At 36.6% G+C, this 24379-nt stretch overlaps 1 protein-coding gene across 2 annotated transcripts in view; it reads right to left on the bottom strand.

Moving 5' to 3' along the window:
- Window positions 1-24379, bottom strand: part of LOC121871806 (coatomer subunit alpha-like) — a 169997-nt gene that overhangs the window by 84284 nt on the left and 61334 nt on the right. Inside the window, exons 3-4 of one of the 2 annotated variants that reach the window (XM_042374305.1) lie at window positions 22560-22640; window positions 17647-17854 (exon numbers count right to left, since the gene is read on the bottom strand). In XM_042374305.1, coding sequence (XP_042230239.1) covers window positions 17647-17854; window positions 22560-22640 — 289 coding nt within the window. The remainder of the gene's footprint in view (window positions 1-17646; window positions 17855-22559; window positions 22641-24379) is intronic. The other variant, XM_042374306.1, reaches the window with a different exon arrangement.

Genomic DNA, 24379 nt, shown 5'->3' with positions numbered 1-24379 from the left:
CAAGTGAGAAATGTCACACACCAAATGATACAATAGCTTAGCTGGCATTCACATACTGAAATATCTGGTATAGTAATGCTAAACTGTATAGTTAAACCCCAATTTAATTCAACAAAATTTGTAATTCTGATCATTACTTCTGTGCTGTGGTGAGAACATACTCATCAAAAAAGATATGATTTGAACTATATTCTCATTTTAATTTTTATTTTTTTACACCATGTATACATAAACAAGACATTCAAGACCTTAAACATCCAATGTGAAATACAACAGCTTTTCCTATTGTACAAGGTTTAATTCTGAGGGTGATGTTATTATGAAGAGAGAAACCACTACGGTACTAGCATTCCAGGGCAGGGAAACCATCATTTGTTCATTCATTCAACATCAATGACAGCAACTCCACTTATATCATTCTTTAACCATACGTATCAGACTCCCTCTCCATGCAGCCACAGCTCACAGTATAATGGGTGCATGCCTCTTAGTACAGTATTAACTTTCTTCTCCCAAAAGTCACGTCTTTACACGTACAGTTCTGATTCAAGTAATGGGCGAGATGCTGTTAAAATCAAACTTCTCTTTATGTAACCAGTATTAATGTACATGCAAGATGATATAATGAAAATATAAATGGAAGACTGATATTGAAATCCATGTTTTTGGTCAAGAATATGGCTGGGTGGATCTTGTAATGTACAGTATGTGATAAATAAATAAATAAATAAATAAATAAATAAACAAATAAATAAATAAATAAATAAAATAAATAAATCTCTCTCTCTCTCTCTCTCTACTATTACCTTTAAAGAGGAAAATTCAAGTAAAATTGCTCCCAAGAGGTAAGAGTTTAAAAAAGTCTATGTCTAGCTACCAACGCGCACACACACACTTAACTCTTCTAGCAGGCCACCACCTTAGACCAGTATTGTTCCTCCATGCTCAGTTCTATGCTAACACCAATATATATATGATCTAAGGCACTGTCAGTTGCATACTCTATATAAAAACTTCCTTTCTACAAAATGAACACCTGATGAATATTCAGATTTACAAAACATACCTTTGTAAATAGGATTATTTTAATATAAAGTTAAATTCTCCTGGGAAAATACCTGAATGAAGTTCCTTTACTTTCCATAGTGTGTAAATTCTGCAACCAACAAGTATCTTTGGAAGTGGTAGCCTGAAACAGGTGTTCTTTCTCCTACTGTCATAACTGACATACTCTATCAAGATTCAAATTATCATTCTATGTTCAATATTTCTATCTCTGTACATCTTATTGTTTCCCTGAATGCCTACTTTTATCTCATTTCTATATCCACTTTCTTTAAATTTTCTACCACAAGTACACTTTAAGAGGCAAATGTTTTTCACATATTGTTCTATATTATGTAAACAATAGCTTGAAAAATTCAACTTCTATAGTCATTACAACACAATATGAACCAATAAGTATTCTCAGCATTGCTGTTAGGTGTTTGACATTTGCTGCCGATTTAGTAGGAAACTAATTCACAGTCTCCCTCTTTAAAATGCGAAGTGTGCAAGACAACACACGTGAGATGATTTACCATGGCAACCAGTATATTTAAAACAACAATTTGTACGGTGATTTATTTCACACATCATCAGAGAGTAAAATGGTGTAATAAAGTTCAACTCACTAGCCAGCTCACAAGCACAGAACATACACACACTATTGTTTTGTGAATTAAATGTATAACAAGGGTTATCTATTTCAAGAGTGTGTAATGCCAGACCATAACTAAGTACTGCACTTACAATAATATACTGCAACAAGAGTATTTTAACTTTAATTTTAAAATGGATTTATTTTCATCTACACATAACAAGCACACAAAAGACTACAAAGCAGAAGAGCTGTTACACGAGATACCTGGACAAGGAGCATGAAAGACTTGGACAAGAACAAAGCAGCAGTGGCAGCACTACTCACGCTGGTACCCAGGAGTGTTGTTGTGCGAGCTTGAATCAGGGTCAAATATGCTGGGCCCCACTCTTGCTGTGACTTAAGTTAGCACGTGTCTTTCAAGTTGTGTTGTTCTTCCAACTAATGTACAAGACAATTTACCAAATAACTTGTCACATTACAGTGTGCCAGTAACTATACTCCCCATATGCCACATTTTTAGAGGCAAAACAGATTCATAATGAATATACAGTTATGTGTTGTGTCTCATTGCCTAACTTGATGGCAAGACTGCTTCCCAGTTGCTGATAAAAAATCTCTACATTCGCATTACACAATAGTATTGCTTGTCAGTCACAGTGCAAAGAAAATTAATAGAAATGGGAAGGACATAGCTACAAGAGTGGACGAGTGAATTATCTATGAGGAATGAAAATTATTTAACAAAGGCAGGTCTCCCTACATTTCTGCTATGGGTTACAAACACTAGTTCCTCAATATGTCAGGCAATGTCATGAAAAAGGTGCGAGTACTATGGTTACCATACCACCCAACGGCCATAACCCTGGACAGTAATGATAATTTGTTTTAAGTATAGTAACTTACCCCATTAAATATCTCTATAATATTCCACATACAATACTAAACTTGGTTAAATTTATTAAAATTTTACTTGATTTATCATGGACATAAATCCCAAAAGGCAAGGATATAACAGGGGAGGGTAAGGAGCAGAAGTTATGAGAGGAGAAGGAAGAATAAAGGTAAAGAGGAGCGGAGGAAAAGAAAGAAGAGGTTTTGTATCAGTGTAGTGGCAACATTAATAATATACTCTAAGAGATAAAAAAATTTCAATGTCTGGGGATGTGAAGCTAAGACTTGGTGATGGATGGAGGGGAAGGAGAGAGAGAGAGAGGTAACAGAGAGGATGAAAGGAGAGGAATGGGAAATTAGAGGTTACAAAGGGAGGGTAGAGAGATAAAAGGAAGGAAGAACAGAAAAGGGGGTGAAAATTCAATGGATGTAAGTTATAGTAAGGAAGGAAAAGTCAAGAGAAAGAAGAGAGAATGGGATAAAGGAAGGGAATGAAGAAGTGAGGATTATGGAGGGAAGAGAAAGACAGGGTTAAGGAAGGGAAGAGAAAGATATAAGGATTATGAAGGGAAAGAGATGGGGATAATGAAGGGAAGAGAAAGAGAGAGATAATGAAGGGAAGAGAAAGAGACAGGGATAATGAATGGAAGAGATACAGGGATAATGAAGGAAGAGAAAGACAGGGATAATGAAGATAAAGAGACAGGGATAATGAAGAGAAAGAGACAAGGATAATGAAGGGAAGAAAAGACAGGGATAGTGAAGGGAAGAGACAGAGATAATGAAGGAAGGAGTGTTCAGTCATTCTATCTCATTGCTGACTGTGCTACTAACTTTGTGTGGTGGCGCATGCTGTATTGTTAACCTTTTTTATGTCATGCTTCAATTACAGTTTCTTAATAAACTTCAGTCAAAATAAAAACACTGTCCTACTTTCCAAATACACCCAAACATACCCTTCTACAACTTTACCAACATCTAAAATGATGAACTCACTTCTGAGGCAGACAGAACAAACGTTTCACTGAGAACATCAACTACAGTTTCCCACAGTATACACTTCTATCTACGTCAAGCTGTATGCTCCAAGAAGAGGAAATAATCTCCTCAAACCCTATAACAAAATAAAAGAAGACCCACTCATAAAACACACTAATAAACAAATTTTGGGGAGTTTAGGCAGCCGAGATAAAACCTTTCACAGGATGTAGGATTTAGGCCTCGTATAGTATAATACAATACAGTATGCAGTTGAGTGGTTCCCTGCTGGTTGAGTCAGTCCAACTGAGCTACTGGGTCATATTAACTACTGTACTAGACAGTTTTGGCTGCCACCTCCTAGACCACTACTGAAACATATTACTGTACTGTAGTCTAATAACCAAAATGCCATGATCTCAGAATGAAAAACTTAAGAGAACAAAAGCTACCACTTTCTGCAGTTATTGGAATAACCTTTATCATCACTAACAGCATAGCTCTAAGTGACAGTGGTAAAAATTAACCCAACTTTTGATAAGATATATAACATTAATATACAGTGGAGTCATGATAATGAGCAAAATACAAATTCGCATTTTTAAATTTGCAGGTACAGTACCTCTATTATTACTGTACTGTACCTCTATTTTAAATTTTGCTGTAAAAAATCATAATTCATAGCCAAGCGCCATATGAAACCATAAAAGGTATGAAATATAATTTCAATACTCAAATGTGACTTGGAAATAAAGAACATATAATATAAGAGCAAACAAAGAATGAGAATGAATTCTAAGGGAGGGAGGGAGGGAGGGAGGGAGGGAGGCTGGCTGGCTGGATTCATCAGAAATTCCCCAAGCCGTGACCCCTTTATAACAACAGTATGCAATTTTGCCCTAATTCCCATATTATTTAAGTTCATTTGGTGTTGGAATAATAATAATACAGGTTGTACCTCTCTAGACCGGCAACCTCGGGACCTGACCGGTGCCGGACCATGGAAATTCACACTTTTCCTGGGTAGATAGTGACTTGTGCATACACTTGGAAGCACTAGCACCACTTTCACTGCTTCGTGGTCTCTTTGAAGACATATTGAAGGGTTAAATGTTGTACAGTAGGTTCTCAAATTTTGCGAGTTTTTAATTAGAAGTTTTTTATTTGGACACAAAAAAAACTGCACAATTTAAAATTTTGACGGGGAAAACTTGAATTTCGATGGGTTTGAGCGGCCCGCCAACGTTCAGACATGCACAATTGTGTAAACAGCGTCATTTCTCGATGTACAAAACTTTCATTATTGTTTATTACTGAATGTCTTTTTGATTGAATTAATGCTTATGTGTGCAAAATAAACAATACAATTCATTAATAATACGTAGAATACAAAAAACACGAGGAGACGAGACAGCATTGTTTTCGTTGTTTACAAAACCAGTGACTGACTGGTTCTACATATAAAACTGAACACAATAAGACCCTGGTTGTAGCTGTAGTAAAATAAATATGGTTGTTTTAAGTAAAAAAAAATAAGAGATCGCGTATGTAAGTGCGCACATGTGAAAACATATCATTACATAAGCATATGAAAGCAACACTTATTTACTGTTCATATATGTTTTAATTAATGTTTCTTTATTTTTTTTATTGAATTAATGTTTGTGTGCAAAATAAACAATACAATTCATTAATAATACGTAGAATATAAAAAACACGATGAGAAGAGACGGTATTGTTTTCGTTAATGTTTACAAAACCAGTGACTGATTGGTTCTACAGTGATACCCCGAATTACGATTTACGCGGTCAATTGAACCCATGGAGTACCGCATAAAACGAAAACCGTGTAAATGGAATAACAGAACATATGGGATTAATTCCAATAGAGACTGGCCCGACCCCCAAACTCCACATTTTCCGACACAATACTTATGTTACTTTTACTATACCGTATTTCATTTTAGAATTTCTATGTATTATTTTCGCCTTTTCGACTTACGACCTAGTCGTCTGGATGGAACCCCGTCGTAAGTCAAGGAGAGACTGTATACAAAAATATAAAGCATCTGAAATGTATGCCCACATAACTTGTAACTTGAATTTTGTTGAAAAGTCATTCCAATACTGTATCTATAATAATATAAATAATAACAATAGTGTAATAATTTCATATGATACAGAATTATAAAAATAAATTATTGTACTGTATACAATACTACCGAGATCTTGCGTGTACACCACACAAAGCATTTCACATACCGGTATCTGCATATTTTCAAATTAATTTTAAAATAAGGTACAGTATATCTGTTGAGTACAGTGTATACCAATTCCCCATTAACGCCATTTCAGTCAACGTCATTTCGTTATATCGTTATTAAAAAAAATAGAATTATGAAAATGATAACTGTACAAAAATTAAAAAAATTGTGTACAAAGGCACTCAGCGCCAGATTGTGACAACAGTTGGCTGTGTAAGCGACTAGTGTGGGTGCCACATTTGTTTGTTACTGTTGGTTGGTTGATTGATTGATGCTCTTCCAATATTCATTTAAAATCCAATTATAAATATATTTGAGCCCTAGAACAATGAGTGCTAAACAGAAGAGGAAAATTGTTACATTAGATGTTAAATTAGATCTGGTAAAGAGATTTGAAGGACAGTGAGCTGGGGACATAGCAAGAGCTGTCATTTTGCAGCCTACACTGTAGGTAAGAACAATTTGTGGAAATGCAGAAAATAAAAATATCAAATCAAGTGCTAAAAGTGTTACTCCATTATCTGCTACAAAGTTAACTTGTAACAGAAGTGGCATCATGGAAAATATGGAAAGAAAGCTAAACATGTGAATCGAGGATCAACACAAAACTTTCCATGTTCGTTGCTCTCCATACAAGCAAAAGCTCTAAGTTTATTTGAAACTTTAAAACAAGAAGGTGATAGTGTTGAAAGTGAAACATTTGTGGCAAGTTGAGAAAATTTTGACCAGAAATACAGGTTGACAATCCCTTATCCGAAATCCTTGGGACCAGAGGCATTTCGGATTTCGGAATTTTTCTGTTTTCAGAATGGTTACTTATTTTTTTTTGTATTAGCCCATCCGGGCACAAGTCACTGACCCACATTGGGGCCTGGGGGGCAAAAATATAATAATAATAATAATAATAATAATAATAATAATAATAATAATAATAATAATAATAATAATAATAATAATAATAATACAGTTAACCCTCACTTTACGCGGTCCCGCATTCCGCGTTTCCACGTTTACGCGGTGCCTTGCCAGAACCTCACGTGCTCACATTACGCGGTACGTGAACCCCATTACGCGGAGAGTGTCCGGCGCGACGCTATTTTTAGATTCGCCCCACCCGCCACCCACCCGCCTGCCTGCCTGCCTCTCCCTCCTCCTCCTCCCTTCGCTTGGGCAAGCGGCGCGGTAAGGTTGCGCAGTGTGTGTCTTTGTTGCGTTATCACTGACGTCATATGACGTATCAGACCTGTGATTGGCCATGCATCCCTACCCCCCTCTGCTACTAGCTGTAATTGGCTTAAAGTATTATGACGTGTCCACCCGGGGGAGGGAGGGAGGGAGGAAAGACGACGCTTGACCTAGCCGCGGCAGTTTCATCCCTCAAGGCCACTCCGTGTAAACGCGCATCCATTGTTCCGTAAAATGGCTTCCGCCGGACCACCACCCCCAGAGAGAAACCTTTCCTTACCTGGACCCAGCGGCACTAAACCAAAGAAGACACGACGTTCCTTAAGCTACGAGGTGAAGTATAGCATCATCCAAGAGTTGGAGAAAGGAACAAGGCAGGTTGATTTGGCGCGCCAGCATGGCGTGAACGAATCTACGATCCGGACTATAAAAAAGGATTCAGCCAAGATAAAGGAGCACATGAAGATCACAAAGTCTCCAGGTGCTTCTATGATCAAGTATTTTCACAACCAGGTGCTTCTCAAGACAGAAAAATTACTTGTGAGGTACTTGGTGCGTCAGGCGCGACGGAACATGGCGGTCGACACGCGCTCTGTTAAGGACTACGCACGTGAACTGTACATGGCAGTGGCACGAAAGATGGGAACTTCAGAGCCCAAACCCTTTAATGCTTCCTCTGGGTGGTTACAGAGGTTTAAGATCCGGAACAAGATCACCAATATAAACATTGGTGGTGAAGAAGCGAGTGCTGATCGTGCTGCGGCTCGGGAATTTCCTCCGTTTTTACGTGAGATTATGGAGGAAGGACAGTACAGTGACGACCAGGTGTTTAACATGGACGAATCTGGTCTTTTCTGGAAAAAGCTACCTTCCAAGTCCTTCGTTGTGAAGAATGCCAGCAGGATTCGGGGCCGGAAAATGCAGAAGGAACGCATCACCGTCCTGTTTACCACCAATGCCTCCGGTACCTGTAAGCTCAAGTTATCGGTGATCCACACAGCCCGCAAGCCGCACGCCTACAAGAGCATGGACATGACCAAGCTAAATGTCCACTGGCTGACCGCACGTAAGGCATGGATGTTCTCTACACTGTCCCTCTCCTGGTTTGATGACTGTTTTGTTCCCGATGTAAAGAAATTCTGTGAGCGACAGAATGTCCCATTTAATATTTTGTTGCTGCTGGACAACGCACCAGGACACTCGCCCCTACTGTTAGATCGTCACCCCAACGTAAAAGTGGTCTTCCTTCCTCCCAACACTACGTCTTTAATCCAGCCCATGGACCAGGAGTTGATTTGCAATGTGAAAGCTGCATTCTCAACAAAAAAATTCCAGCTCCTGAACGACTACACCAACACCAGGGAAGAGTTGCGTAACCTGAGTGACACCACCACCGATAGCAAGAGCGAAGAAGATGAGGATCAACAGTTAGAACAGCAAAAAATACTCTTCAAACAATTCTGGAGAGTATTTAACATCAAGAAAGCTGTGGACTTCTTGGTGGAGTCATGGGATCAGCTGTCTATTGCTACAATTCGTCACGCATGGAGACATGTGTTGCATGGAATACCAGGTGAGAGGAGGAGTCAATCTGTGACTGGTGAGGTTCAGAATGTTGCAGTAGCAGTGGACCTTGCCAGAGAAGCTGCGCAGACTGTTACAGTTCCAGGCTTCTCCGAGACCACCAACGACGACATCCTGGAGGTGATCAGAGATCCTGAAGTGACTGCCGACGAGATGTTGGAAGAAGAACACGTCAGTGAAGAGGAGGAAGAAGGTGCGTCATTCTCCGAAGAACACAATTTAAGTCATAGTGATATTAAGGGTGCCATGGAGTGTGCAGAGAAGATGAAGTCCTTCCTTTCCCGCGACAATGACGATGACCGCTATGAAGTCTTCCATACCCGGCTGGTGCAGGCTATGGAGCCGTACATCAAGGTGTATCACAACAACATCAACGCCAGCCGTCAGCAAAGCATAACAGATTTCTTCGCCCGCAACCCACCACAGCCAGCCCAAGCCAGTGATAGTGGCAGTGAAGATGACTTTGAGGGATTTGTCAGGGAAGCCCTGACAACTGTAAGTGACAGTGATGGTGATTCACCTAGTAATGGTGAATCACCTGAGGGCCAGTAATCTGCCCTCTGCCTCGGAACCAGCCTCCATCCCCGTATACCGACCCATCTCTTCTACTACCGTAAGTGTTACACCTAATTTTTAGTTTTCTAACCTAACCTTTATTTTTCCTATGTTAACCTTTATCTTTCCTAACCTAACCTCTTCTATATTACTTGTTTTTTCATACCATCATAAAGTTAAGATAAAATTTTTACTACAACATAGTTGTGTGTCGTCAAAAAGTGGAGTTTGGGGATCAGCCCGGACTCCATTTCAATTAATCCCATATGTTATGTTATTCACTTTACGCGTTCCTCACTTTACGCGGGACCCTCCGGGTTACATTAACTGCGTAAAGTGAGGGTTAACTGTAATACTGTAATAATAATACAGGTAATGATAATAATTCATAGGTCTAGGTCGTGTTACTCACTTTTTTCTTTTTTTCATTCTCGTATTTCTTTATAATTATTATTATTATTTTATTAATACAGTATTATTGTTATCTTTATTATTTTATTTTGGCGTATTTTTAATAAAAATTTTTATTTACTATGAATAATTACAGGTATTATTATTATAATTATTATTATTATTATTATTATAATTAGTATTGCTATTACATTTTCGCCCCCCAGGCCCCAATGTGGGTCAGTGATCTATGCCTGGGTGGGTTAATCCCTGTATTAAAAAAAAAAAAAAAAAAAAAAAAAAAAAAAATTGTTCCACAAAAAACTTTCGGTTTTCAGAACTTTTCGGTTTTCGGATAAAGGGTTGTCAACCTGTATATCCAAGGAACATAACCCCCATTTATATCATTGTGTCTATGGTAAAATCGTTTTCACGTAACGTCATTTCACTTAAAGTCGTGGTTTTCAGGAATGTAACAAGGACGTTAATGGGTGAATTGGTTCCAGTTCAACGGTCATTGATTACCAATTGAAAAAGAAAAGAAGGTTAAATTGCCAACTTCTATTAAACCTTATTCAGCAAATAATAATTTTAGAGTAACGAATGTCTTTCATATTGTTCAATCTAAAAATAAAGCAACTTCTAAACAAGGAAATATGCCATATGCAGAATAGTATACACTAGAAGTGTTATCAGCTTGTGTTGCTGTATAATCAGGAATAGCTGTCTTTTATATATTTTCTTCGTATTTCAAGCACAGGATTGGGTCATACGGTAGTTCTTTTACTTTTGCTACCCGTCTTAAATGGCAGAAAAAAGTTAGGTCGTGAGAAATTTGGCTCAGCAGTTCATTAATATACATCTTACTACAGTACAACAGCATCCAGCCCAGATACCACTGTTTGAACTAATCATACTGAAAACTGTGACCACCTCGTTGGACGATTGCACAATACAGTGACCCCTCCGTTAACGAACTCAATCCGTTCCAGAAGGTCGTTCGTTAACCGAAAAGTTCGTTAACCGAAACCATTGTTTCAATGGGTTTTTGGGTAATTGGTTCCAGCTCACCGAATATTTCCTAAATTCAACAAAAATGTTAGAAAAGTTCACTTACTTTGAGGTGTGTATGTAGAAGGCTCCTGGATGATGATGATGATGATGATGATGGGATTTAGAATGGGGGTGGAGGAGAAGGAAGAAGAGAAGGCATTGGGGTGGAAGGGAAGTCACCCCATGGCGCCATTTCACCCATAAAATTTTTGCTCTCTTGGTGTAATTCAAGATTATTTTCTTTAAATCAACACTGCACTGCATTATATATTGTCAATATGTAAAATATATTTCAAAATGACCAATAATTTGCTTGGAAACAGAAAAAAAGCATTTAGTTGAAGAGAGTCTCAAGCAAGATGTTACCTCCAGTGAAAACAGAGAGAGACTAACTCCTGTTTGCTGTGTTAAGAGGCTGGATGCCGTGCATTAAACTAGTCACTTTACCTTCAATTATGTTCAATAATTGTTAAAATGACTAAAAATTTGAATATTAAACTTTTAAAATTATTGAATAGTATAAACTTCTTGATATTTACTAAAATAGTAAGGAATTTAAGCCCTAGAACCGATTAATGTATTGGTGGACTGATACGAAAGCTGGTTGCCCGGTCAGTGCAAGCGAAAACATGTTGAGGTCGGTTCGTAAGAACTTCGTTAACCGATTTTTTTTTCGTTAACCGAATTGAAGATCCTTATGGAAGGCAGTTCGTTAATCGAAATTACGTTAACCGAGGTGTTCGTTAAACGAGGGGTCACTGTATAGGTGTAAATTTTTAAGAGAAACTGTAGAATTTAGAAGTGAACAAATGTTTGAAGGTATGAATATTGCTGACAATGCACAGGAGAGCAGGGATGTAGCATTAGCTGATAGATGACTTGGGAGGGGAGGGGGAGCAAAAAATTATTACTGTACTGTACAGCATGTACAGTAATCCACTTAATATGCTTATTATTGAATTATAATCACTGTACACCAAATTATTTGTTAACATATTTTGTGGCATTTTAAGACTTTTCGGGAAGCATTTTATTCATAAGAACATATGTCAGCTTATATACAGTAATGGGAGTCTATAGAATATAGTATGGTCCATTTTTAAAAAAGGTTTTTTAATCGTACAACATATGAGTTATCCAGATCGTATTTCCTCATTTTTCTAGCAAAAGTGCAACAAATCATGCACCAAAAATTATCAACCATAATGGACCCTACATCATTAGGTTTCCTCTTATCATGTGAACTAGTTCTGTTGAATTTCATGAAGTACAGATGATAAATGGTTGGCTACTCTCCCATATTGATAATACAGTCACACAGTAAAAAAAAAAAATAAATATAAATAAATAACTCTTTCTCATAATAAACTCTCATATCCCACTCTACTCTACACAGCCACCTTTACATCTCACATGTCTTTGTTAGTTGTAACGTTTTATATCCCCATTAGTATCCTTCCAAAACTTGAAATTATACTAATACAAAGTTCTCAGAGTGTATATCAATTATTTATGTTTATTCTATATTGGGGTTTTCCAATTTATTCTTAATTTCATGAAACTGCAATAAAAGCCTTCTCGTGATTAAAAAGTTTTAGTTTCTGCCTGGCTATGAGGCACATTATTAGCTCAACTGCACATTATGAAACAAAATGTCACAAAAAAAATTAAATCATTAATCTCATCAAACTGATCAATCATCTAATCTACAATATTTGTCTCCTTTTCATGAATAAGACTCCTGTATGAAGGTCTTTATGTTCAAGGATTATTATACAGCATTACTATAACTTTTAATATACCTGTACTCATACCTTATACAGTAAACCCTTGCTATTCGCAGGGGTTTGGTTCCAAGGAATGGTGTGAAATGGTAAAACCCGCGGATAACAACTTATACTACCTTAGTGTACTACTGTATACAGGTACCTATACTGTATCTGAGAAACTTATGTCACGAACGCTACTCTCCTTCATGTGTGAAGTTTGGAGCTTGATGAAGTGTACAGTAGGATAAAATCTGGTTACTGAAGAATAGGGATATCATCAGGATCACTGTTGAAAGAGGGTGATGCAGTGGTAGTTGGTGGAGAAGTGGGTGGCAGGGAGGCGGGTGGTGGGCTGGTACATGGTGGGGAAGCGGGTGGTGGGGTGGCACATGGCGGGGAGGCAGGTGGCGGGGAAGCGGGTGGTACATGGCAGGGAGGCGGGTGGTGGGGTGGCACATGGCGGGGTGGCACATGGCAGGGAGGTGGGTGTTGGACTGGCGGCAGGGAGATGAATTAGCTGGACGAGCAGCTACTTCTTTCTTGAAAATATCATGATTGGTACAGTAGTGTTTCCTCTTGGCTTTGAAGTTTCTAAATGTTTTACTCCACTAGCACTGACACTAGGCAGTCTTTTAGGGGCCATTTCACACAGAAACACTAAAGTTTTGAGTACAAAATGAGATGCTGCGTCGTAGGCAATGGTTGAACGCAAACATAGGGAGAAGAGACGCTGCGGGCACGAGGGGATGACTTGTTGCGCTGTGGGAGAGGCTTGTAAGCAAGCCACCATCTGCTTACTGCAAATAGTCGAAATCACAAATTGCAAGCCCGCAAATAGCAAGGGTTTACTGTACATTAGCTTTCTCGCCAGGCTGTAACATTTCACCAAACAAATGCCGTTTTTCTTCAGTGAAACAACACACTGGTTGCCCTCATGCACTAAAGTAGAACATCCAAACATTTATTATATTGTGTATCCAGAACAATGCAGACAAATGCTCACAACTTGGTGCACACAATCAGCCTTGTTCCCGAAATTGTACTCAGACCTTGTATAAACTGGTTGCCTCATCTATTGCACTAATTCTCATCCATTTTTTTCTTAATGTTATTGCTATCAGTGTAAGCTGTTAGAAATACAGTACCAGTACTATTACTGTGAAATATTCAAATTCAAAGCAGAATTTTTTTTTTTAACAATGCATATTTATCTTGCAAATAACTTGAAGAAATGCAAGGAAACCAAAGTATTTCATGAAAATTTTGCATACCCCAAATACTTTTAAATGTGGAGCAGAGCATATAAAATATACAATTTATACTAATAGTCTGTAACATACAAGAACAAGCAGTCACCATCAGGTACAGTGATAATCGTTGTCACTTATGATATTCTACGTGCGTGAACCATGCGTGCCTTTCGAACACTATTTTTGCTGCCATTTTAAAGTATCAATAAACTGAGATGGTCCATGAATAAGACAATACTGACACTAACTGATCTAATTGACAAAATGAAGGAATGAAGAGTGATGTCCCCTTTATGAACAATGAGCAGAAAAAAGTGACCTGTGAGATCTACACCAATAAAAATCCTCTTGGCAGAGTTGCCTTTACCAGAGGCTTTAAAATGTACAGTGGCAGAACACTTTATCTGTACAGACAATATTGTTATTGCAAGCAGACAAAATATGACCTAATAAGTGCTTTAAATCCGTTAATCCTACAGTTATATCAGGAGCAGTGAGGCTTCAGAACACTTAAGCTTAACCCTTGTGAAGGTACAAGTTTTGAACTCAATTTGGCTATAAAAGAAAATCCATGTTTCCAAGAAGAAGGAACAGAAATAAGGGGAAAAAGGGTGTTAAGCAAAATGCAGGTTACGGTCTGGGTTCTGCTCAGATATAAGTACCGTGGTCCCTCGGTTAACAAGCACAATTCGTTCTAGAAGGTTGCTCGTTAACCGAAAAACTCGTTAACCGAAACCATTGTTTTAATGGGTTTTGGGTAATTGGTTCCAGCTCACTGAAAATTGCCTAAATTAAAAAAAAAATGTAGAAAAGTACACTTACTTTGAGGTGTGTATGTAGAAGGCTCCTGGATGATGATGATGATGATGATGATGATGATGATGATGGGAATTAGAATGGGGGTGGAGGAGAAGGGAGAAGAGAAGGCATTGGGGTGGAAGAGAAGTCACCCCATGGCACCATTTCACCCATTAAATTTTAGTTCTCTTGGTGTAATTCAAGATTATTTTCTTTAAATCAACACTGCACTGCATTATATATTGTCAATTTGTAAAATAAATTCCAAAATGACCAATAATTTGCTTGGAAACACGGAAAAAAAGCATTTAGTTGAAGAGTCTCAAGCAAGATGTTACCTCCACTGAAAAGACACAGACTGACGCCTGTATGGTGTGTTGAGAGGCTGGATGACGCGCATAAAACTAGTTTCATTACCTTCAATTATGTTCAATAATTGTTAAAATGACTAAAAAATTTAATATTAAACTTTTAAAATTATTGAATAGTATAAACTTCTTGATATTTGCTAAAATGGTTAGGAATTTAAACCCTAGAACCGATTACTGTATTGGCGGACTAATACTACAGCTGGTGGACCGCCAAATGCAAGCGAAAACATGTTCAGGTCGGCTTGTAAGAATCTCGTTAAACGAGGCGCTCGTTAACCGAGGGACCACTGTGCACAGAGAATGGGAAGTGAAAGATTGGTAAAAGGAGTGCAATACACAATAGAGGTGGATAGTAGGAAGGAAAGGGAAGACCAAGTAAATGGAATGATGATGTGTTAGATGGCTTGAGGTGAGGGGGATGGTCATTTAAATACTGTAGCAGTGTGTGAATAAGCAGAGAATATGGTGTCAAGTGATAGTGGGGCAAGGATACTGAGCTGATTTGTGATACAGGTTTGTGTAAATTGACTGGGTAAACCAGGTGGATCTTTGAGACCTTGTTGTGTTAAGAAAAAAATATACGTATATCCAGTATTAAAGTAATGTACAGGTATTACGTAAGAATTAATGAACAAATTACAACATTTAGGAGGGAGGGAGGGGGGGAGAGAGAGAGGCTTATTTCATTATTACTAATAGAAGAATTGTAAATTTGAGATTTTTGCATGTACTGTACTATACATCAATGTGTGAGACAATTTTTTCCACAATGGAAATTTTTTTAAATCAAGTCCTCGTAAATCAGGGTCTGCCTGTATCACTGTACAAATTGAAATCTTATACCTGTATTTTAATTTAATTTTCTCTCACTGGACCTCTGAGCACATGAAATGATACCGAGGTGAAGCAGCTCGGGAGACTTACCAAGTTTTGTTAACTGAAACAAAAGAACCTCATATGACTCTCAATATGAATAGAGCTAAATTAGGTTTAGTAAATATTATAATTAGAAACCCCCCCCCCCCATGCAATCTAAGCCTTTGAAAATTTTGGACAAATTTAAAATGGTACTGTACCAACTCCACTTCACTTAAGAAAAACAGACCCTGTGTAGTACATAAATCATGTTTTCACTTATCACTAACAGGCCGAGCTACTCGTGCAATAAATCCTTAAGAACATTAGTACCAGAATATGAGCTAGTGCCACTTACTGACCAACCATCAGAAACCACTAAGGTTTAAATCTAAGTGTTTTATACCGGTATTTACACTTTGATTAGTAATTGAAAGAATACTGCCCAATATGAAAACAACTCAGTTTACTCTAAAAAAAAGTGCTTAATTGACTGTTAGCAGGAACCAACATGTACAAACCAAAAATGAGAGTTATCATAACATTCTACTGTATTTGTCTGCTTACTCCATGAAGTCTTCTTTGGAGACCTAATGTTTATTAGACATTGTTCCTTCAAAATCTATCCATTAGGGTCTAAGTATGAACTTCTTTTTATGATCAAAGGTATTTTGGAATGCCTAAGGCTTCTGAATGGTTTTGCCCCAGTAACCTTAATAGTCAAGAGACAACCACCAAATGAATGAGTAACTCTTTGCTGCAACACCTCTGTCTGCACAAGTACAATATCCAGCCACTATACATGCCAAAGCACTCTGGCAATGGTAGGTTCTGCCAGGAGGCATCTTACTGGTATAGAACTCTCAGGTCTCTCATGATTGACCAACAAGTCATTAACAAGTCAAAAATATTGCTTACTACCCAAAAGGAAGCCATAAATACTGCATACCATTCCAATACCCATGAATACAATTTGATAATCACCTTGGTCAAAAATTTAATCTCAAAATATCCTGTCTACAATACCAGGCACATCAGTAATATCACACAGTACTCTAGTAGAATGCATGCCAATACCTGATTACATACCAGCCATCAATGACCAACAAGCACCAAGTAAAATGCATAATTTCCACCTAAGAACTATTCCTTACCACATGTGTTAGTACAAGCCATACACTAAGTACTGTATATGAACTCTAGTTTCTAACATAATCGGGAGAAAATATTTAAAAAAAATTAAGGATAGGACTGAACAGTAAGGAAATATTTCAGAGATGAATAGGGTCTATCAAAGAGGTATAATAACAACAGTACTTTTGCAAACATTTGAAGCAATTCTATGCCACTGCTAATACCCACTGTAATCCTAAATGCTATGACTATTTGTAACAAGTCCATTAAGGAGTACATAAAGGGTATATTTCTGATAATGTTTATCTTTAATTTGCATGCAATCTCCACACTAGTCCAGATTTATAAGAAAATTTAACATCATAATGTCATAACTGAAGAGCTACAAGGTGCAGTACTCACTGAAAATTAAGTCCCCAACCACATTAAGTGGATACCTTATAGGTATAACGAGTCAGGTTCTATGAAGGTCTTTTTGAAAACAGGAGTGGCCCTTATGATGCTTAATCCTCCATGCCATTAAAGGCTGTAACTGCATGTTACCTTTTAATTTAATTCACAAAAATATTGCAAAAACAATATATTTGTTCTTGTATAAATATTAATATACAGTATAGGGCAGTAACATTAATGCTCCTGAGATAACTATCATACAATCACAAAGGAAACATTTATATTTTGCACTGACTACCACCTCACTAAAAGATAGCTTTTTCAAACATATAACTGCTTCGAATGAACAAGGCCAAGTAATACCAAGGCAAGCTACACGCCACCAGTTAGGTTCAAAGCTGATAATATAATGAGACTTGTTATGTTCCATGTTAAGTTTTCCAGATGTGTGTTAGATACAAGAGTTGGGACCATAAGAAGATAAAAAGACTGGATATTTCACAACCCATGGGTACCAGCCAAAGCAATGCATACCTCCTGGTTTGCCAGGAATACCTGAGATATCCCACACTCGAACTGTTGAATCCAGGGAAGCTGACACAATGAGGTCTTGATTAGGATGGAAACGAGCACACATAACATAATGGTTGTGCCCAGTCAAGATGGATACACATGAACGACTCTGCCAATTCCAGATACGGATTGTCTGGTCATCTGAGGCAGATAGGATCCAGGGATACTCCTGGAAGATAAAGTAGAACATTTTCTTATTACACACACACTATGTTATCCAAAGTGTAATACCTTTTCAAAGAATACTGAATTGAATTTACTACATTATTATAACTGTGAAATGACTCAAGCACATATCCTTTTAGATCAGTACAGTATATAAAACAAGGGCATCAACCAATGAAAACAAGGAGATAGAAAACATTTACTACTCAGTAGACCCTCACTATTTAATAGTTCAATGCTTTACTTTCATTATTTTGTGGCTCCCTAAATTACTTTTTTTTTACTGCATTGTCAAACTCCATTATTTTGTGGATTAAGTCCAGAAAAATCCAATCTCATGGACCACTGAATCCATCACTTAACAGCAAATGTTTACAGTGTACAGTACAGCATATTTTATATTGTGATTGAATATTTTGTTATACCCTGAAGTACTATGAGCAAAAGAGAAAGTAAAGTAGCATATGCTACTGCATCTGGTGGTATCAAGAAAAGGCATGCGTTGTTGTTAAATCAGATAAAAACTGCGTGAGAGTATTTTGGAATACATCTCAGCCTTGCTGCTCCCACACTAATATTGCCATCAGCTTCATATTATTTGGGGTTACATACCTAGGAATTAATTACATGATATTTTTCCTCAAATAAATGGTATTGTACTTCACTTAAAAAGACACAAATGTGAGAAAAGTCTTTGGGGCAATTTTTTAATTCTATTATTATTATTATTTTATTTATATATATATATTTTTTTATACTGCACAGTTATATACGAGGGGTGATCAAAAACTTTGGTGAATGGTACCTACCAAGGAATGAGTGAATAGTGGTTAGGTCGATGGGTGGAGCTTACATCATCCACCCTCCTAGTTGCCACCAACCACGATTACAGTACACTGTAGCATGACTTTAAATGAGGACGTGTCTGTGGCTTCTGGTGCATTTGTCGAAATGTTGCAGTGTGAGTAATGGTCAAACATGAAATCTTGCTTTAAGCTTGGCAAGACAGTGACAGAAACACACAATGAGCTTCTTATGGTTTATGCAGATATATATATATATATATATATATATATATATATATATATATATATATATATATATATATATATATATATATATATATATATATATATATATATATATATATATATATATATATATATATATATATATATATATATATATATATATATATATATATATATATATATATATATATATATATATATATATATATATATATATATATATATATATATATATATATATATACACAGTGAGTTCTGCTATAACGCGTGTTTTGACAACGCGAATTTGCTCGAACGCGATTTATGAATTGAGGAACAATATTTGTAAAACGCGAACTCGTTTGCTCTAACGCGATTCCACTCGAACGGTTGTTGTGACTTCAGTTCACGTTCGACATCACATGTTCAATTGAGTTATGTGTTTTGTTTGTGAACAATTGCAGAAATAATGTATGTAATATTTATGTATACAGTATACCTATATATTATAAGTAAATTGTAAAATTTTACATAAAAGAGAAAATCAAATTACATAGCGTTTTACACCCGCGCTCTCTTTACATCATACACAGTGTTTACAGTTTACGTTCGACATCACATATTCAATTGATTTATGTGTTTTGTTTGTGAAGAATTGCAGAAATAATTTATGTAATATTTATGTATACAGTAAACCACTCACAAGATCCTACAGTACCACTAATTATTTTATACTGAAACTTACGTTTGGGAAGCTGGATTAAAATGAAGATTACCGGTATATTAAAATAATAAAAATGTATTATAAACCAGTCGAACATACCGTAATAAACACAGCTGCTATTATCATCCACCCCCCCCACCCCCATTTGCCAGTGACAAGAAAGGGAAAGTGACCTTGACTGTGACCGCCTGTGGCTATTTTTAGCCGTCCTTGTGTTCGGAGGTGGTCAGTAATGCATATCTGTATATTTACTGATCAATATATTTATCTCCTATAAATAATTCATTTAAAATTCATTTTTTTGCAAAGAATATTCAGTAAATGACTGCATTAATTCTTGAAACTACCTACAGTGGTAAATTTAGGATATAAATAATGAACAGAAGTCACGTCATGGATTCGGAGTTTGGTCCTTAACGATCACCATAAATGTAGCCTCCCTTTTTCGCGAAACACGTATATAAATTAAAGAAAATACTTGCAGTATATTTAATATATTACAGTATATTATATATAAATAAATAAACAAATAAATTCAAATTCCCTTATCATCCTGTGTCATATACAGAAATACTTGAGTCCCTGAGCGAGTACACAAAAAGAAAACGGACATCCTGGAGTGGATAGAGAACGGACATCTCTACTGGGGGACTCAAACGTTTCTCATGTTTTGTGGGCGCTCTAGCATAATATAAATAATATGTAAATTACAATTTACTTATACAGGTATATATATATATGTAAATTGTAAAAATTTAAATAAAAGAAAAACTAAATACGTAGCGTTTAAAGTGTACTGTACAGTATGTACAGTGCTGTGGCTTGGCGCGGGGTTATGCAGTGTTTACAGTTCACGTTTGACATCACATGTTCAATTGATTTATGTGTTTTGTTTGTGAACAATTGCAGAAATAATTTATGTAATATTTATGTATACAGTATACCTGTACAGTATATGTAAAATGTAAAATTTTAACTAAGAGAGAAAAACAAAATACGTAGCGTTTTAGACCTGCGCTCTCTTTACTCCACACGTTCACTTTGCTAGACGTGAGAAATTTTTAAGCGTCCTCAGTGCTTTCTGATTTACTGTTTCCCCAATTTTGTGACTATGGAAAAGAAGAATATCTCGGGGAAGCATTCTGGTGATCGCATTTCTGGTGGTGATCGTAAAAGAAAGGCTATAACACTTGAAGGCAAGCTTGATGTTGTCAAGCGTTTTGAAAATAAGGAAAGAACATGTGATATTGTGCGTGCAACGGGAATAAAGGAGTCTACTTTGCGCACCATTAGAGCCAATGCAGCAAAGATTAAAGCAAGCTGTGTTGCTGGAAAAACCAAGAGAGCTAGCAAAAGTGTAAGATCACGGCCAAAGGAACTTGAGGAAATGGAATGGCTTCTAAGTGTTTGGATAGAAGATCAAACGAAAAAGCGATCTGGGACCAGCTTCCTCACCATTAAAGAGAAAGCCTTGTCAATATATGAGGACCTAAAGAAAAAAGCTGAAAATCCTGATGATGTGGTTGCCTTTAGTGCAAACATTAGACGTCTTTTTTAAGTCAACCCCCAAGAAGCAGACTGAAGACACTGAACCACAGCCATCCACTTCTGGAATTAGACGTTTTTTTCTTCCCTCCCATGCATCCAAAACTGCACCTGATGATGATGATACTGATGATGACGATGACAATTGTCAAATCCTGTCTGCATGACTCCTCAACCTCAACATTAACCTTCTCCCCCATCAAGTTAAATTCATATTTTTTCAAGGTAAAGTGTAACATTTACTGTATGATTTCATTATTAGATATGAATGTAACATTTATTTAGACTGTGCTATCCTTTGTGTTAGGCTAACTACGAAATTTTTTTTCGATTTGGAGTAATCTGCACCTAACCCTATTTTCTCCATAAGCCCTGTTATTTCTATTTCGCGATTTTCTATAACACGATATTTTACAAGAACACAATTATCGCGTTATAGCAGAACTACCTGTATATTTGTATTCCTCATCGATGAATTCCGGACTGCAAATTCTCAAGGCATATCAGCATATACCTAGATCACGCGCACCTACAGTGATTTACTTGCATATATATATATATATATATATATATATATATATATATATATATATATATATATATATATATATATATATATATATATATATATATATGAGAGAGAGAGAGAGAGAGAGAGAGAGAGAGAGAGAGAACGATTTTCCGAGAAAATTTCAATTCCAGCTATGAGAGAGTTTCGGGCTTGAGGGATTCCGGTTAACGGAGATGTTATTGTATATAGCAAAATGGTCGGTAAAGTTCTAGAACATCAACAGATGAAGAAAAATTTGTATAACTTCACAATACCAGAGGGAGTGAAATGGTTTTACCTGAGAGGCTATTACAGTACTGCACACTTAAACACAGGAAAATGGTAAACGATGGAAACATTGAAGTGTCCTAAGTACTGTACTGAAACTAACTCCAATCTCACAAATTGAACACTATATTAAGCATAAATACTTCACAAACTAAGACATGCTAATTAAGGATAAGGTTATTGACAATGATATGTTCACTCATTACACCCATGACAAAGTGCCTACCCTTGCACTCATACATACAATACCTGTATACAGTACAGTAGTATACAGTACCTATCTTCAGACCCAACTTAGAGAATTATATATACAATATATATATATATATATATATATATATATATATATATATATATATATATATATATATATATATATATATATATATGTATATATAAAAAAAATATATATATATATATATATATATATATATATATATATATATATATATATATATATATATATATATATATATATATATATATATATATATATATATATATATATACAGTATATATATGAGGGGACTAAGAGAGGCTAAAATGCTTTACAGCATAGAGCAACTATGAGGTGGAGTATAACTTATCTAACCTGATGAAATTCTGTTGTACGGATGTAGTCCAAGTGGCCAAGCAATGTGAAGAGACATCTCCGTAACTTGTAGTTCCATACCTGTCAATTATATACAAAAATTATCAAGCAGTACCAAAATTTTAGAGTACAGAGTATTTTATTTGTGGCACATATATGGTACCTTTATAACTACCTATAGGTGGCTCCTCTCCTGCATTTACCACTTAACATTGCCAATGCTTTCTTTCCCTGAGGTGTGAACCCCAAACTCTGAAGTGTGAATTCAAAATATTCGGTAGTGAGTGGGAGGGGTGTGTCGGGGTATGTACAGGGGGTATATATGTGCTAGGGGGGTGTGGGGGATATGTACAGGGGATATATACAAATTCGCAGGGGTTAGGTTCTCAAAATGGCTGCGAATAGCCAAATCCGCAAACAATATTTGTGGATAGGGAGGGGGGTGTGTGTTTGTTACATTTTTACTTGCATACAAAGAAATGTATATTCCCTGAGGACAATTATTTATTTTACCTGTACAGTAGAACGTTGATTTAAACCGATTCAATTTAAGATTATTGATTTAAAGCGACACCTACCATTAAGGACAATGTTTTAATTTAAAGGGAATCTTTCCTATTATGCGCAAGCCAATCTGGCGCATCATATTTAAAGTTTTGCGCCTAATGTTTCTCTGGGCTCGCTACACTGTCTTTAGGGCAAAGCTGTACTGTACATGCACTCAAAATAATATACTAAATGATTACTAAAATTTTTGTCTAATGCAAACTATGGCATGTTTATATTCAAATTAATCACTATCTTAAAAGAATTCCAGCAATGTAAATTACAGTCGACCCTTGTTAATTCGGACCCCTTTAATCCGGATTTCGGATAAATCGGACGAAATCTGAACTGTCCGTATAAAATTTCTGGTTCTGGGATTGTCCCAGTTGCAATTGGGGTTGAAATTTCAAATTCTGTGTCACTTCTAAGGAATAACAAAGTCTCTGGTGCACTCTAAAATTAAGAGAAAACGGACGACTCAGGCGTCCTGAAGTGAGAGAAAATGGACTCCTATGACAGGGCACTCAAATAAAGAGACATGGCTACATGTTTTGTGGACTACCCACTGTACAGTATTGATCGTATAATTTTCATCACTTTGTAATAAACCTAGTCATGCCTATGTGTGTTTCTGATAATTACCATAACATTATATATTTATATATTTAGCGGTTGTACAAACACAAGGCCTCACACATGCCACTCAGACTGACAGATTTGACAAGTTTTACCAACCATAAAGACAGTTGAAGCTTTAAACATCACTCACAATGGATCTTGAATATTCCAACTGTAATCAGACATACCTAAGTTGCCTCAACAATTGCAACCCCAGTAGCAATATCAAATTCTGTCACTACTAAGGAATAACAAAGTCACTGGTGCACTCTAAGATTAAGAGAAAACGGACGACCAAGGCGTCCTGAAGTGAGAGAAAACGGACTCCTATGACGGGGCATTCAAATAAACATACACATAGCTGTATAATGCAATATTATGCAATATTAACCCCTAAATCGGTTAATTCGGACAATCAGCTAAAACGGACACCCTTCCCCCCTATTAGTCCGTTTTAACGAGGGTCGACTGTATATTCTCCCCGATCACTTCTGTGACATTTTATAAGCAAAAAACATAAACTGAAGCTAAAGGACATAAATCAACAATTAAATACTTCACTAGACCTTGGCACCAACTGTCAAACATGTCATCTTCTCAGCCAGGGTTTGGTGCTTTAGACTTAAAGTCTTTAGTCACTCTTTAGGACAGATAAA

Source organism: Homarus americanus, unplaced genomic scaffold (assembly GCF_018991925.1).
Source record: "Homarus americanus isolate GMGI-L3 unplaced genomic scaffold, GMGI_Hamer_2.0 scaffold39675, whole genome shotgun sequence".
NCBI lineage: Eukaryota > Metazoa > Arthropoda > Malacostraca > Decapoda > Nephropidae > Homarus > Homarus americanus.
The sequence above is the reverse complement of the archived record's forward strand: the minus strand, read 5'-3'. Positions and strand labels throughout refer to the sequence as shown.